The sequence below is a fragment of the Cyprinodon variegatus genome, unplaced genomic scaffold (genome assembly GCF_000732505.1).
Source record: "Cyprinodon variegatus isolate N-32 unplaced genomic scaffold, C_variegatus-1.0 Scaffold1846, whole genome shotgun sequence".
Taxonomy (NCBI): domain Eukaryota; kingdom Metazoa; phylum Chordata; class Actinopteri; order Cyprinodontiformes; family Cyprinodontidae; genus Cyprinodon; species Cyprinodon variegatus.
The window spans coordinates 22,071-36,721 of NW_015152299.1; the positions used below are offsets into that span (position 1 = coordinate 22,071).

Here is a 14,651-nt window from a genome sequence, read left to right on the forward strand (position 1 = left end):
ATCGGCCAAAATCCCGATATCGTGCATCACTAATTAGAAACAATGCGTCACTCTACCCACAGTTCTTGAAGTTTACTGGATAAACAACACAAAAAAGCAAAAAAATACGTCCTAAAAATAAATTTCTAGCTAATCCTGAAGCTTATTTTAGATGGTTATACATCCTTCCTGGAAGTGTGGTAATATGGCGTATACCGTCCCAACACAGACAGAGTGGAGCAACGTTCCTCTACAGACAGTAGAAATACCGAAGGTGAGTACCTGCTCTTTAAAAAGTTCCCGCAGGACCTTCACGCACTCATCGACCACATCCTTCTCCTCCATGTCGCCAACGGCAGATACGGCATCGCCGGAAATGATAGACATCAGCACAGCCTGTTTCCCCTGTTAATTAAAACATTAAGAAGTTTTACATTAGAAATCTTTGCAGCTTTTAGTCGTTTAATCCTTCAGGAAAGAAAACAAAACAAGAAAACAAATCTTACATCAGATTAATTCTACCCTATATAGAGAATATCAGTTATTCCTTTTAGTTTGGTCAGCAGGTGGCGCTGTGATGCAAAAATCAACCTTTAACCTGATAAGTGCATGTTTGTGTAATTTACTAAAGTTTGCAAAGTTTTCCATCCAGAGGACCAAGGTGATGATGCAGGTATTTTTGTATGAAATGGGTCCAAATTCTGTTATCTGCATTTTACCGCTACTTGGTAAAATATAAGAATGCCAATCGTTTTAGGAAGGAGTTTTAGGAAAGATGTGAAAATCGGGGAAGAAAAGAAGTGAAGAAGCCGTTTGTTTTACTCGATGCTGCAGAGATTCCCAAACATTGCTGATCCTCATAATTTCATTATATAATAAATAATTCTATAAATGGCCTTTAATGATCAATTTAAATGAAACGGTTAATTTTTATAATCAATTGGTATATTTAATGTTTCAGTTAGCCGTTGGATAATTAAATAAATGCACTGAAAAAACGATCTAGAAATAAGTAAAAAATGTCTTAAATTAAGTATATTTACCTTAATTTGAGCAGGTAAATGAGATAGTTTGCCAATGGAATGAGTATTTTTGCTCTTAAAATAAGATAATTACCGTAGATAAAATGCACTTGAAATAACACAATGCCATGTTTTTCTAATTTTAAGCGTAAATTGTCTCGTTCTATTGGCAAAATGTCTCTTTTAATTTCTCAATCCAAGAATAAATGCACTTATTTTAAGAAAAAAATTGCTTATCTAGATTTTGATTTTTTCCAATGTGTAAAAACTACTCATTTTATGGGATGATAACATTCATTTGTGTTTGGTTGTTTTTTTTATGCTTTCTTTTTTTAAAATCTGGGATCACATCAAAATGATTCTGAAAACCGTCTAACGACCGCCCACTTAGTGTCTCACGGCCAGCTGGGGGTCCTGACCCCCACTTTGAGAACCCCTCCCCTTCAGGAAGACTCGTTTCACTGAGAAACTCAGTTTGTTGCAACAACAGGATAAAAACAAGCTCATCCAAGATAGCAATTAAAAATATCAGCTTTAAAAATTTTATATCTGACTGAAGAAAACAAGTTTTGATGGATAACGAAACATGAGAGGCTACTTCACAGACTTTATATTATTTTTATGTGGGTTATTAAAGACAAACAGCCATCGGAAATGTAATTATTATTACAGTAGGTGGCAAAATTTGACTGTAAAGAAAAAAAAAAAACAATAATTATGGAGCCGGTAAAAAAAAAAACGGCCATGCAGCGAGGGCGGTTTGGATCAGGTGGGAAATGTTTAAATAAAACCTGAAGGAAGCAACACTGACAACAAAACAAAGAGCATTGCATTGACTCAGTCTGCCTGTTTTTCCATCAGGAAGCAGAATAAATTGTTCATTAATCAGCTGGTTGGGGTTAACTGTATAAAGGGCAGAGAGGCGCTGGAGCCAACCTGTGGATCGAGGTCGTAGAAGACGCTGAACATTCCTCTTTTCTCAGAAGATGGCGGAATGTGACCAAAGTAATCGGCACCTTGGATCTTGGAGTCCCAGAATCGGTTTGGAAACTGGAGAGCAATCTGCAGGAGATAAAGACCGAATTCAGCATCAAATCTTTGCCATTTTATTAAAACTAAATCTAAACAGTCAAATAAAACTATTTCAAAATGGACCTTCCATGTAGGGATTAATGATGTCTTTTTTATTTTCCCCAGTGTGACGAAGATGCAGCAAACCAGTGGAACTAGCAAGTCTTTCCTCCACCACTAGTTCGCTGTTACACCCGCTGCCAAATTCCAGCGAGCCTGCACTGATGCAGAATCGCTATTTAAGGGCTGAGGGGTCAGGTCACCCACCTGAGTGAAGTTGGCCCCCCCACCTTCTTCAAATCAGACAAAATTAGTGTGAAACGTTTGTGCAGCAAAAATTTTCGTTTGTGCCGCTATCGTTTTAAAGATATAAAGAACTATTTCTAGAGGTCATCAAAGGTCAACCAGCCCCCCCACCTTCTTCAAATCAGACAAAATGAGTGTCAATTAACTCAATTAACCCCCCCCACCGAAACAGGGCTTCTGGTGGGAGCCGGTCCTCTCTAGAATACCTTTTCTATGATTCCTGCTCCCAGACTGTGGATTGCCTTCAGCTTCCTGTCTGGAAGTGGTGGGTTAAAGCGAATCCTGTTCTTCTGAAGCAGAGTCAGCGGCACCGTGACGAGGACCTGGAGGAGGACGGGTGACAATAACCACGTTACCTGATGACTCATCACACCACAGAGACGATCCCAGGTCACAGCAGGACGTTTACCTTCTGAGCCGTCCACTGGGAACCGTTAGAGGAGGTAACTTTTACAGCTTCACCTGAGTAATCTATGGCATTAACCTGGAATAAAAACAAGTATTTAAACACCAGAATAACACTTTACTAAAACACAACATGACAGAGAAGTTTTACAGTATTTTACATGTGGCGACATGCAAATAATTTAACCGTTTAAAATGGAAAACTGCCAGAAACCCGCGTGTAGCGCGAGCTTATGTGGCTTTTATGCGCTCTAATGCATCTTTGTATTGATAAATTTAAATCAACCGTCAGATTTATCTTCCAGGTTAGTCTGAGATTTTACTCAACAGGAAACTGGCTTCCTTTAAGTGCTTTAACTCAACGAATGCGACTCCTTGGGGAAGGCAAAGTGAGGTTAATTAGCCATTAACCAGGTTTCTGTGATCCTCTTATTTTAGTAGGAAACAGAATCACACACTGCCAGGAAACCTTCAGAAGTTAAAGTGACACAAAATCAACTCCTTAAAATTAGAGAACCCTAATCTGACACATTTTTTGGATTTAAAACCAATCTACCAATCTGTTTCCTGATTCATTTAAATAAAATCTTGCCTCTTCAGACTTAAATGAGAAGTTATGTCTAAAAAGCAATTTTTATTACAAAAAACAACAACAAAAAACTGGCTCCTAATAGTTTTTTAAATGGAAGATCTTGACTTTTTGTGGAAAACCTTCCAGACATCAACACTTTAGGGAAATAAGATTTGAACTTTGGACACAGAATGCGGACCCTGAAAGACTTACTGGACAGTTTGTTCGGATGTCGAGCCCTTCAGCCAGTTTGTGGAGTAAAACAGAGTAACCCTTCGTTAGCAGAGTGTGGTCTCCTGAGAACTGGGCAAAAAACTCGTTGTGGTCCCAAAATCGAGCCGAAACCTTCAACACAACAAGAAATACAAGAAGAAGCCTTTTAATACAGATTTTATTTTAGCTATTGTGGAATGGCATTTTTTTTTGGTCTATTTGTGAGTGAGGTTAAGGCCCCGTCCACACGAAGTCAAAACGAACACGAAACGCTAATATTTTCCAGAACGTTTGTCGTAAAGACGGAGACGTAAAATAAATGTGATCGTCAACACGAATGCATGAAAACGCTGCAAAATGTATGCCAGGCCTGTAAGTGGCGCTGTGGTGCCAAAGCAAAAATAGGCGAAAACAGGCAACGAAATGTTGGGCATGCGCACTAATATTTATACATGGTTGCCCTGCGGGTCCATTTTGGTGGTTCAGTCAAATTCAGGTGCTGAACTATGTGGTCGATATTGCTCTGTTCTTCCTGGAGATATTCCAGAAGAAGAGGATTCTGTTGTAAGCCCGACAGCAGGGTGAGTAGCATTAGCAGCAACCATTCAACACAGTACGGCGCCATTGTTGTTGTGATACTGTGTCGCGCATGCGTGTTTAGAGGCGACGCTATGACGCATGCATGTAAGAAAAAAAATGCGGTCAGAGCTTAAAGATGGAAACGCGAAAATGGCGTTTCAAAATCTTCCCACTCTGAAGGCTGAATAAAAAAAAAATCGTTTACAGACCCCCGAAACGCCGGCTTCGTATGGATGAGAGGCTGGTTTGGTGAAAAATTTGTGCGTTTAGGCCAGGGTTTGACTTCGTGTGGACGGGGCCTAAAGTCTGTTTTTTCTTCGACCACAATCAGATGGTTACTTAGAAGCCGTGTTGAGATAAAAGGAAAGGAAGGAGGTTTGAAAGGAAGTCAGGATTCTTGTGTGAATGGGTGAATGGAAAACAATTGTTATCTCTGTCCTTTGAAGAGCTAAATGTGTGTGGGTAGTCCCCTTTTTATGCAGGTGTTGGCATGCTGCAGCATTAGAACATCACCGAACTGCATTTAGGCTGGTCGTGTGTTCTCCTCTGCAGAGAAAAATAAAACCTTTTCTTCCTATAATATCAACTCTCAGCGATTATATTTTTTTAACTCGACACTATATAGCAGAACTGACTTGATATTTTGGCCTCTCGCTCTCATTGTGCGGCGCAAACAGAACAGGAACGCGGTTCAGCTTTCCTCACCTGGTCTAACGTGCTTCCACAGGCGAACTCCAGGTTGCTGAGATGAAACTGAAGCACTTTCTCCTCCAACTCGCTGAAATGCATCCCAGACTCCTGAAGGAAGTCCTTCTTTATTTCCTGGACCTTTTCTGTGGAGATAAAGAGCATTCATCAGACATAAGATCCAAGTCTTCAGCTATGAAAACATTTACATAACAACCTAACCCCGGAATCCATGCAGGCCAGGGAGAAAGATCCGGAAAAGAAAAAAATCTATCCAATAATAACTTTAAACACACCATTGTTTTCACAGTTTGAGTAAGATATTTCAAACATTTATTTAGCGCTGCTAAGCTGGATTTCCTGTTCTGCTCTTTTGCTGAAAACTATCCTGAAAACTAATTGTTTGAAGTTTAGAAAAAAAAGAAAGCTATAAAGGAAGGAAAATCTGGAAAATATCAAATAAATGTCTTATTTTTGTTGCGTAACAGTTTAGAATAGATGGCTTGAATTAAGAAAACTTTTTTAAATGAACCCCTAAGTCATTCGATAAATTCATATTTAGACTCTAGTAGCCTTTATTATTTTTTCAAAGTAGGATAACAGGAAATAGGAATAGAGAGAGGTGTCAGACGTGACGCAGAGGTCAATAGGCCGGGACTCAAACCTGCAACCGCCACGTCGAGGATTAAAGCCTCCAAAGATTTCCAGTTTCTATTATTAGGGCTGAGCTAACGATTATGTTGCAAATCGATTAATCACTGGATTATTTTTTCGATAAATAATCGGAGAGCCAAAGGTTCCTCAAAAAAGATTTTTCACGAAATTAAACCAGGTGAGACTAAAACTTTTCTACTTGAGGAGTTCTGGATAGTCGACGGAGTTTTAGGGCCAGGCTAGAGATTTTTTTATTTCTTTTTATTTTGAGAATAAAGTTGTAATATTACGAGAACAATTTCATCAAACAACAACCCGTTTTAAAAAGAAAGCTTTCACCACTTTGACATTCTGCCCAATTTGATGCTGGTGCTAAAAGATTTTCTTATTTGTCAATGTCGCTCCACATTCCTCATTTCATGGAAGAAAGTGCTTCTTCTACGAGTTGTCATAAAATAAAACGTTATTCTCCTAATATTAGGACTTTGTCGTAATTTTAGGACTTTTTTCTAATGTTACAACTTTATTGTCGTAATTTTATGACTTTATCGTCATGTTATGACTATTCTTGTTGCGACTTTATTCTTGTTCGTTATTTTATCACTTTATTGACGTAATTTTTTAAACTTTATTCTCGTAATAGTACTACTTTGTTCTTGTAATTTTATGACTTTATTCTTATAATGTTATGACTTTATTCTCTTAGTATTACTACTTTATTCATGTAATTTTACGACTTTATTCTCGTAATGTTACGACTTTATTCTCTTAATGTTATGACTTTATTCTCTTAATGTTACGACTTTATTCACGTAATGTTACGACTTTATTCACGTAATGTTACGACTTTATTCACGTAATGTTACGACTTTATTCTCTTAATGTTATGACTTTATTCTCTTAATGTTACGACTTTATTCACGTAATGTTACGACTTTATTTTCGTAATTTTATGACTATCATCAATATGTTATGACTATTTTTGTTGTGACTTTATTCTTGTTCGTTATTTTATCACTTTATTGTTGTCATTTTTTTTTTACTTTATTCTAATAATGACTATTCTTGTTGCGACTTTATTCTCTTGTAATTTTACGACTTTATTCTGGTAATGTTACGACTTTATTCTAATGTTACAACTTTATTCTCATCATGTTACGACTTTATTCTCTTAATGTTACGACTTTATTCTCGTAATGTTACGACTTTATTCTCGTAATGTTACGACTTTATTTTCTTAATATTACGACTTTATTTTCATTATGTTACGACTTTATTCTCTTAATGTTACGACTTTATTCTTTTAATGTTATGACTTTATGCTCGTAATTTTATGACTTTATTCTCTTAATGTTACGACTTTATTTTCTTAATGTTACGACTTTATTTTCTTAATGTTACGACTTTATTCTCATAATGTTATGACTTTATTCTCATAATGTTAAGACTTTATTCTCGTAATTTTATGACTTTATCGTCATAATGTTATGACTATTTTCGTTGCCACTTTATTCTTGTTCGTTATTTTATCACTTTATAGTTGTCATTTTTTTACTTTATTCTAATAATGACTATTCTTGTTGCGACTTTATTCTCTTGTAATTTTACGACTTTATTCTAATGTTACAACTTTATTCTCGTAATGTCATGACTGTTCTCGTTGTGACTTTATTCTCGGAATTTGACGATGTTATTCTTGTAATGCTACGACTTTATTCTCAAAATAGAAAAAATCTCTAACCAGGCCTTTATACTAGTCATAGGATAGAGCATAATAACAGACTAAAACATTTTTTCATCTTAAATGCAAAATGTTTATATATTTTTAAAATTTTTATCTAATTACTAGTGGGTTTCTCTGTCAGCTAAAAGCATGTTTTACAGTCTATACTCCAGTTAACAACTATTCTATTACTAAATTTGTTGACGATTATTTCAATAATTGATTAATTGTTTCAGCTCTAATTATTATAAATTGATTATTTCATTAATTAATAATTTTCCTTTCCAGTTCAGAGGAACAGCTGAACATAACTCTAAATGGATGAAAGCTAAAAAGCTAAATCTCAGTGAACCTCACACACAGATGACGTTAATGAAAAGTGCGCAGCACCTCCTAGTGGTGCATCCTGGTTCTGCGACTTGTCGTTCCTCCAGTCGGACACCACATCCAGGATGGCGTTGAAGTGGAAGTCCATGCGCTTGTCGATGGCTGGGTCGGTGACCCGCCCGCCCTCCTGGAAGAGGTCACAGCGCTCGCCCAGTTTGTGCATCTTGATGCCCATCTGCAGCAGAGAGTCATCATCAGGCCCCGCAGCGGCGTGAGCAGCAATACGAACCAAATCAGACTTCATGTGTTCCTGTCTGATGAACCTGTTCACACATCAGAGCGACCGGGTTGTTCACGCAGCCGTTTACGATCTGAGCGCCTCGGCCGACGGTGACGCCCAGAGAGGTGTCATCCCACACCCGGCCGCCGATTCGGTCGCGCGCCTCCAGCACCACCACCTGGATAGCCGAGCACACAGAGGCACAGTGAACAGAGCGCAGGGCGGGTCGGGACGGATCGGGGCGACCGTCCGGGGCTTCTACCTGCGTGCCGAAGTTCTGCAGCTGCCGAGCAGCAGCCAGTCCTGAGGCACCGGCGCCGATGATGATCACCTTCTTCTGCAAGGACGAAACAGAGAAGATGGCGTGAGCCTGGATCAGAGGGCGGATTTAAACCCACTGTTAGAAAATTACAACATTTTTTTTGTCATCCCCAAACCCCCCTTTTTTTGTTTTGGTCTGAACTGCATTAACCAACTCATTTGGTACTATGGTTTGGTCTCACAATGCTAACGGATCCTACATTTGTACACAAGGCCTGCCCTCAGGTAAAGAAGTCACACAACCTCCAGAGTTTTGCTTGAGCATCATCCCCTCGATTTACTGGACTGGATTTATCTGATCGAACTAAGCAAAAGGCTTTACATATATTTTATGTTTTAATAACAGCAGGGTTTATACAGGAATTAATAACTCTAACTTAATCCTTTTTAATGCTCTTAGAAATAATTTTAAAGTACCCGTCTACAGGCTGCAGCCATGTCCCGAATTCCTCGTTTTCCAGCAACTTTTGTTGAAATTTGCTTTGTTCCCCCCCATTCTCTAGCTTTTCTCCAACTCAGGCTTCTTTTCTGAACATACAGCTTTGCGATCAAAGCAGTTCCATGTAAATATTTATCGTGATATGTCTGACAAAATTGTTTTTATAAACATTTTTTTTAATAAAGCATTTTAAATGCCACAATAAACACATTTAATGAATTTTAATGCCAATTAATGCCTTAATTTAAAAAATAATAATTTAATGACTTTTAATGATCTGCAGAAACCCTGTAGAGTATCTACAACATGTAAATATGTAGTTATTGTGGAAAAGTTTTGTTTTTTGTTGCAATATTACAATGTTGGGTGAATGTGGTCATCAAAACAATTATATTTTTTTGAGAGGAACTTTTCCCAATATAACTTTAAACTGATAAATTACACATTCTACCCCTCAGCCTTATATTGGATTATATATATATTATTCGCTGGTGAAGATTCTCAGTCATCCAGTTCATAGTCATTCCAAATAAAAAGAAAATTAAAAACAATCAAATGGACTTTCTTTCCAAGTTTGAAGACGTTTAACTTCCCATCCAAAAAGCTTTTTCAATCAAAAAGAGTTTTTTTATTTGAAAGAAAGCTTTACAAATTCCAGTGGATTGTTTTTTGGGAATGTATATATTATTGTGTTAACCTAATATGCAAAGATATATTGCCATATCTAATCATTTTAATTTACTCAGTGGCGGCTGGCCCATAGGGGGCGCTCGGGCGCTGCCTTCCATAGATGTGGAGGGGAAAAGTCATAAATAATATACATAGATTTTAACGGTATACTATGCAACCGGTGTTGATTTTCCAGCGAGGCTCCCCCCAGAGGGCGAAAGTAAAAGTGCACTGTCGTAAATACGCTCAGCTGTTCTCCTGGTTTCTCCGTCAAGCCGGGCGCGGTTGTTTTGAGCTTAGCAGACAGGCGAACGCAACGAATCACCGTGTCTACTGCGGTAGAGAGCCCTTTTCCTCTTTCTTGCCTGCTCCGACATGGGCTTTCGCTGTTTTCTCGCTGGTTCCGCCATGATAACTGCACAAATACCGCCACTGCGCTAGCAACGAGCATGCCTTTCACTGGGGGCATGTAGCAGTTCTCGCCGTAAAGCAAGACCGACTCTCGCGATGCACGAGACTTCTGAGCCTGTGGGTGCGGGTCGAGGGCTCCTGCAATTGCAAGTACGGTATTTCCCCTACAGACCACCAGGGCGGCCGAGAAAACCTTTGTTCGACCTGAAATGACTCATTTAATCATCCAAAACGTTATGGAACACATTAATTAACTGAAAAATGTTGCATAGTATGCCTTTAAAAGTATTATCAATGTTAGTTCTACTTAATAGTATGTAGCTACATGTAATATATGTCTTTTCCTGCAGGTTATCTAGAATCTAAAAGAGTTTGTGTACTTTTTATATATCCATTTGTTTCAATTATTTTTTTTATTTCAGAATGCCAGCAGCAAGGAGAGATCCTGGGTACAGTGTGCAGGATGTCACTGCAATGGAGGAAGACGCAGAGATGCTCACAGGGCGGTGCTTTTCAGGCAGCAGAGGCTGCTTCACTGCCAGCACGCCAGTGTTGATCAGGCCCTTCCTGGTCATGAAGTGGAGAACCCGGTCCAGCTCCTGCACGCAGCAAACACGCACCAACCCGCGGACAATGATGTTCTGAGCACATTTCTCAGCAGTCAGCACTTCCTTTAGGAAAAAAAAAACAAAGACGGGTTATACTTTTCATTGTTTGATGTTTTTTTTCTTGTATTTGCTTGGAAAGAAACTCTACTCTACTAATCAGGATCTCTGTGAAAGACCACAGGCAGCACAACACTCCGTCTGATGCTCACCTTGCAGTTCTTGTGCCAGGATGCCAGGATGAGGTTCCTCAGAGCCAGATACATGGTGGGATCTCGGGAAAACTCTGGGAACTCGTAAAGCTCATCCAGCTCCATCATGTCCGGCCGCACGCACAGAGCTTTGCCACATTCGTTGGGCTGGTAGAACGGCTGGAAGTACGGACACAGGCCTGGAACTGATAGGCGGGAGCAGCGGTAAGGCGTTGCTTTGATCCCAAAACCAAACCTCGGATTTCCGCTCAGCCCTGAGCTCACAGACTTACTCTGAGGCTGCGCGGCTCTGGAGGGATCCGACACGTTGCAGGGAGAGCCTGACGGACTCATCCCCACGCAGTCGGGGTAATACGCCGAGAGAAACGCTCCGGCTGGGCTTTCCTTTAACAGCGGCGGTAAAATCAGCATGGAGTGCCACCAGCTTTCCTTCACCTCAGCGACCCTCTGTGCAAAGCAGAACAAACAAACAAATCAGGAGTCAAACACTCAGAGCTTTCTGGTCCAGATGAGAACAAGGCCATGAAACAAACCCGTCCTCCACTGCAGCAGAAACACAAGAACAACACAAAACTTTCACTTTATTAATATTTTCATCGGCGCGAAAAAAAGTCATCTCAGTAAAAATGTTTCAATCAAAACGAAAAGTGCCTCAGTAATTTAGATGCTTAAGATACTTCAAGATTCTTTAAAAAAAGTCCCTCTGCGCCCGTTAGCTCCATTGTCTAAATCAGGGCTCAAGACTTTTTAATGCCACTTGAAATAAAAATTTAAGACCAAATTCAAAAGAAACACAAAAAAAAACCTGCTTGCAACAACTTAACCCAAAGGTTTATTTTAACATAAACCACTGCACTAATGTTTCAAATGTTGAAAAGCTTCCCATACAGGAAGAAAGCTAAAAACACACAAATGACAGATATATTTGAACAATTATTTAACTGAATTCACAAACTTTGTTTTAGCAGAGAACAAAACAAATCAGTTTTAAAGCCCCAACATAACCAGTGCTAAGTCTTTTCTGCAGCTATTTTTCTTTGTATGGTTTTCTTAGTATGTTTGATTTGGTGATAAGTGGAGGCGTTGCAGAGACAAGGGTGGAACTAAACTGAGAAATACCGGCTGTTTCTCTCTAACTCCATTTTGACGCTTTGTGTTTCGCGTTTCGCATGTGCGACTCCACTGCCTTAATTCCCATCGTTCTGAGCTTGAATGACTTCTTGCACTAAATCCACTGAGCCTCATGTATGTTCCCTGGTTTTAGCCGTGGAGGAAACTCTTGGCTGGAGACAATTTTGGTTACATTTACACTTGCTCAGATTTTCCAGACAAAAAGTTAATGGTGCATCTCCCAAATGTCCCGGCAGCAACAACGCTTTATTGGTTCCGCTATCGAGACGGAACCAATAATTGAGAGCCGTTATTTTTTTTAAATAAAAAAAAATTCGTCAATTTTAACATTTTATTTAGATGACAAAAATAAATCGTAATGAAAATAATCCTATTTATGATGTTTGAAAAATAAGGTCTACGAAAGACTGATTTAAGACATTTTAATACCAATTAAGGCCTTAGTTTTATTTTGAAGAATTCAATGCCTTTTAAGACTTTTTAAGGACCCGAGGGAACCCTGTAAATAAACTAAACCTCAAACCTGATTAATGTAAACAATTTAATATTATTGCACCAACTATGTTTTATTTACGACTTAAATTAGTCTAAATTTGTTGAAGCTCATTGGGCCTGATTCCAAACTTTGTTTTTTAAGCATAAAATCCATAATAAACTGAGATAATTTTCATTTTCTTGATTATGATTTTCAAAGAGTCTCGTCTATTTTAATTATTAGTTTAGTTTCACTAGTTTAGTCAAGTTTTAACTTAACTATTTTTGACCTCTAGTTAAATGATTTTTGTTAACAAATTCTTAAACTTTTGGATGGAAGTTGTGAATTTATTCTATTTGGTTGCAGATGTAACAGCTTGACCAGGATTTGAGCTTGAATCAAACCTTCATCTGCTGTCCGATCACAGCCAGTAGGGCTCGTGTTCACAGAGCAACACAGTCTGAACGTTATTTGATTTAATTTTAAACGACATGAAGTCACAACAGTAACCACAAACACCGATCCATTCCTCTTAAACATCCTCTTAAGAGAAGAGCCCACGGTAAGGAGATTATAAACAGTTTACTGGATAATAAAAGCTGGTGGATGGGGCCATTTTTTTAATGAATTTATTATCATTTCAAAGCTTTTTACACAACTAGACTAACTGAAACTTTTTGTAGTTTGATTTTAATTCAGATCTTACCAGGTCCTCTGGTTGGGAGCAGTGGTCGGGTCCTTCACTCTGTGTGCAGAAGCATAACGTCGTTAAAACAATGAAAACTGGGGATGGACGGGGTAGGTACCAGATCTGCTCGGAGCCCCGCCCCTTCTTATGACGTCATCATAAGACTCGGACAAACTGTATTTCACCTGTTTCTTAAGAATCAGATCTCGTTTGGAGTCTAAATATATTATATTATATTTAGTATTATCTATATTTGCTATTGCTGGTGAAGGTTCTCAGTCATCCAGGTCATAGTCAGTCCAAAAAAGTTCAAAAACAATCCACTGGACTTTTTTCCCAAGTTTGAAGATGTTTTGCTTCTGTAAGGTCTAAGCACCTAAAACATCATACATACAGGGAAAGAAAGAAGGCACAGAGATAGAATTAATTTAGTTTTACTCGTGAGGAGAGTAGGAAGAGACTGCGGAGTTTACAAATCTCCAACCCACTCTACCGGTCTTCAGCTTTCTCCTCGCTATTTATTAAAGTCGGGGGGGTCCCTAGTTACACAAGCCGAGGTTGCGCTAAAGGCATAGGAAACAAGAAATAAAATTCAATTTGCAGCCTCAGTGAACAGGTCAATTTGCATTTAAATGTCTTGCGTCAAATGATCCGAGGAACTCCTGGTTTCTTTAAGCTTGAGCTATACTTCCTGAGAGTTGACCTCTACTGCTTGTGCAACACCTCTCTGGAACAGTAATATGTCACACATTATAAATCATAAGAACAAACATTAAGTATCTTATACATAATTATTCCAATAGGATCCCATCCAGGAAGCTTTTGAAAGACATTTTGAGTTAAAAAGCGTCCTCAAACTTGTAAACAAAGTCTAGTGAATTGTTTTTTTGGAACATATTTGCTATTATTGTTCATTTAATTGGCGATCTAAAGTAGCCAAAAGTAGAAAATATTAACTGTCAATCTTGAAGGGAAGGTACTGCGTTCTAAGATTGAGCTTTGCCATTTACCAAGGTGACGAAAAAATGCTTATTAAGAACATATGGGACATCGAAAAAATGACTTTCATAGAGAATTTAGACAAATAAAACCCGTATTCTACTTAGACTTACCGGTAGATTTATTTTGTCATGTTGTACACACAAGTGTAAACAAAAATAAATTTTGTTCAGAACAGCTCTATAGACAATCTCATTCTTTAAAGTGCAACCTGCAGCAATAAAACACACTCTGATATTAAGTCACTATATCTACTATTTCAACTTGTAGAAAATTAACGGTTTTTGTTGAGACAAATTTAAAAGTAGTGTAGCTTAATATGGCTAACTGACCGAGCTAAAGGAGGCTAACCCTTTAGCTACTGAGGACAGCTAGCTACAGCGCTACCCAGCTCTCCCCCTTTATATCTCGGTCTAACAGGTACTGTGTTCACAATAAACAAATTTTTTTCAGTTTTGTTATCAAAATGTAAAACTTCATCGACCATTAGAAACGCTACGCCGCGTGATGTTATTATCGTTGTCTGGGCAACCACAATGTTTTACATCATGTGGCGACGTTCAGCCAATCATGTAGCGTGACGTCACTGACAGGAAGCAGGAAGCAGATCTGGTACCTACTGTCACTACCCGATCCGCCCCGGAACCACAATCCGTATCATCAGCTCATCCGCACATCCATAATACATCAGGGTCGCCCTCGATTTTATCTTGTTAAAAAGACCTAAATGACGTTTTTCCCTCTCTAAAAATAGTAAGTGTACTAAAATATAACGTGTTAAAGTGTATTTCCTGAGAAATACTCCTGTTTGGCTGTGACTCCATCCTGGAGAGAAATATCAGCTGTGCTGCTGCCATCAACACCTTTGTTTCTAGATGTTGGAG

The 14,651-nt window shown here is 38.7% G+C and overlaps 1 protein-coding gene across 2 annotated transcripts in view; it reads right to left on the bottom strand.

The window, feature by feature from the left end:
* kdm1b (lysine (K)-specific demethylase 1B) overlaps positions 1–14,651 on the bottom strand; it is a 23,816-nt gene that overhangs the window by 2,290 nt on the left and 6,875 nt on the right. The window contains exons 7-19 of one of the 2 annotated variants that reach the window (XM_015404741.1): positions 12,787–12,825; positions 10,747–10,921; positions 10,475–10,659; positions 10,158–10,328; positions 8,080–8,154; positions 7,861–7,995; positions 7,601–7,772; positions 4,852–4,979; positions 3,568–3,699; positions 2,788–2,862; positions 2,585–2,701; positions 1,938–2,063; positions 262–384 (exon numbers count right to left, since the gene is read on the bottom strand). In XM_015404741.1, coding sequence (XP_015260227.1) covers positions 262–384; positions 1,938–2,063; positions 2,585–2,701; positions 2,788–2,862; positions 3,568–3,699; positions 4,852–4,979; positions 7,601–7,772; positions 7,861–7,995; positions 8,080–8,154; positions 10,158–10,328; positions 10,475–10,659; positions 10,747–10,921; positions 12,787–12,825 — 1,653 coding nt within the window. Of the gene's footprint in view, positions 1–261; positions 385–1,937; positions 2,064–2,584; positions 2,702–2,787; positions 2,863–3,567; positions 3,700–4,851; positions 4,980–7,600; positions 7,773–7,860; positions 7,996–8,079; positions 8,155–10,157; positions 10,329–10,474; positions 10,922–12,786; positions 12,826–14,651 lie in introns of both variants that reach the window. The other variant, XM_015404739.1, reaches the window with a different exon arrangement.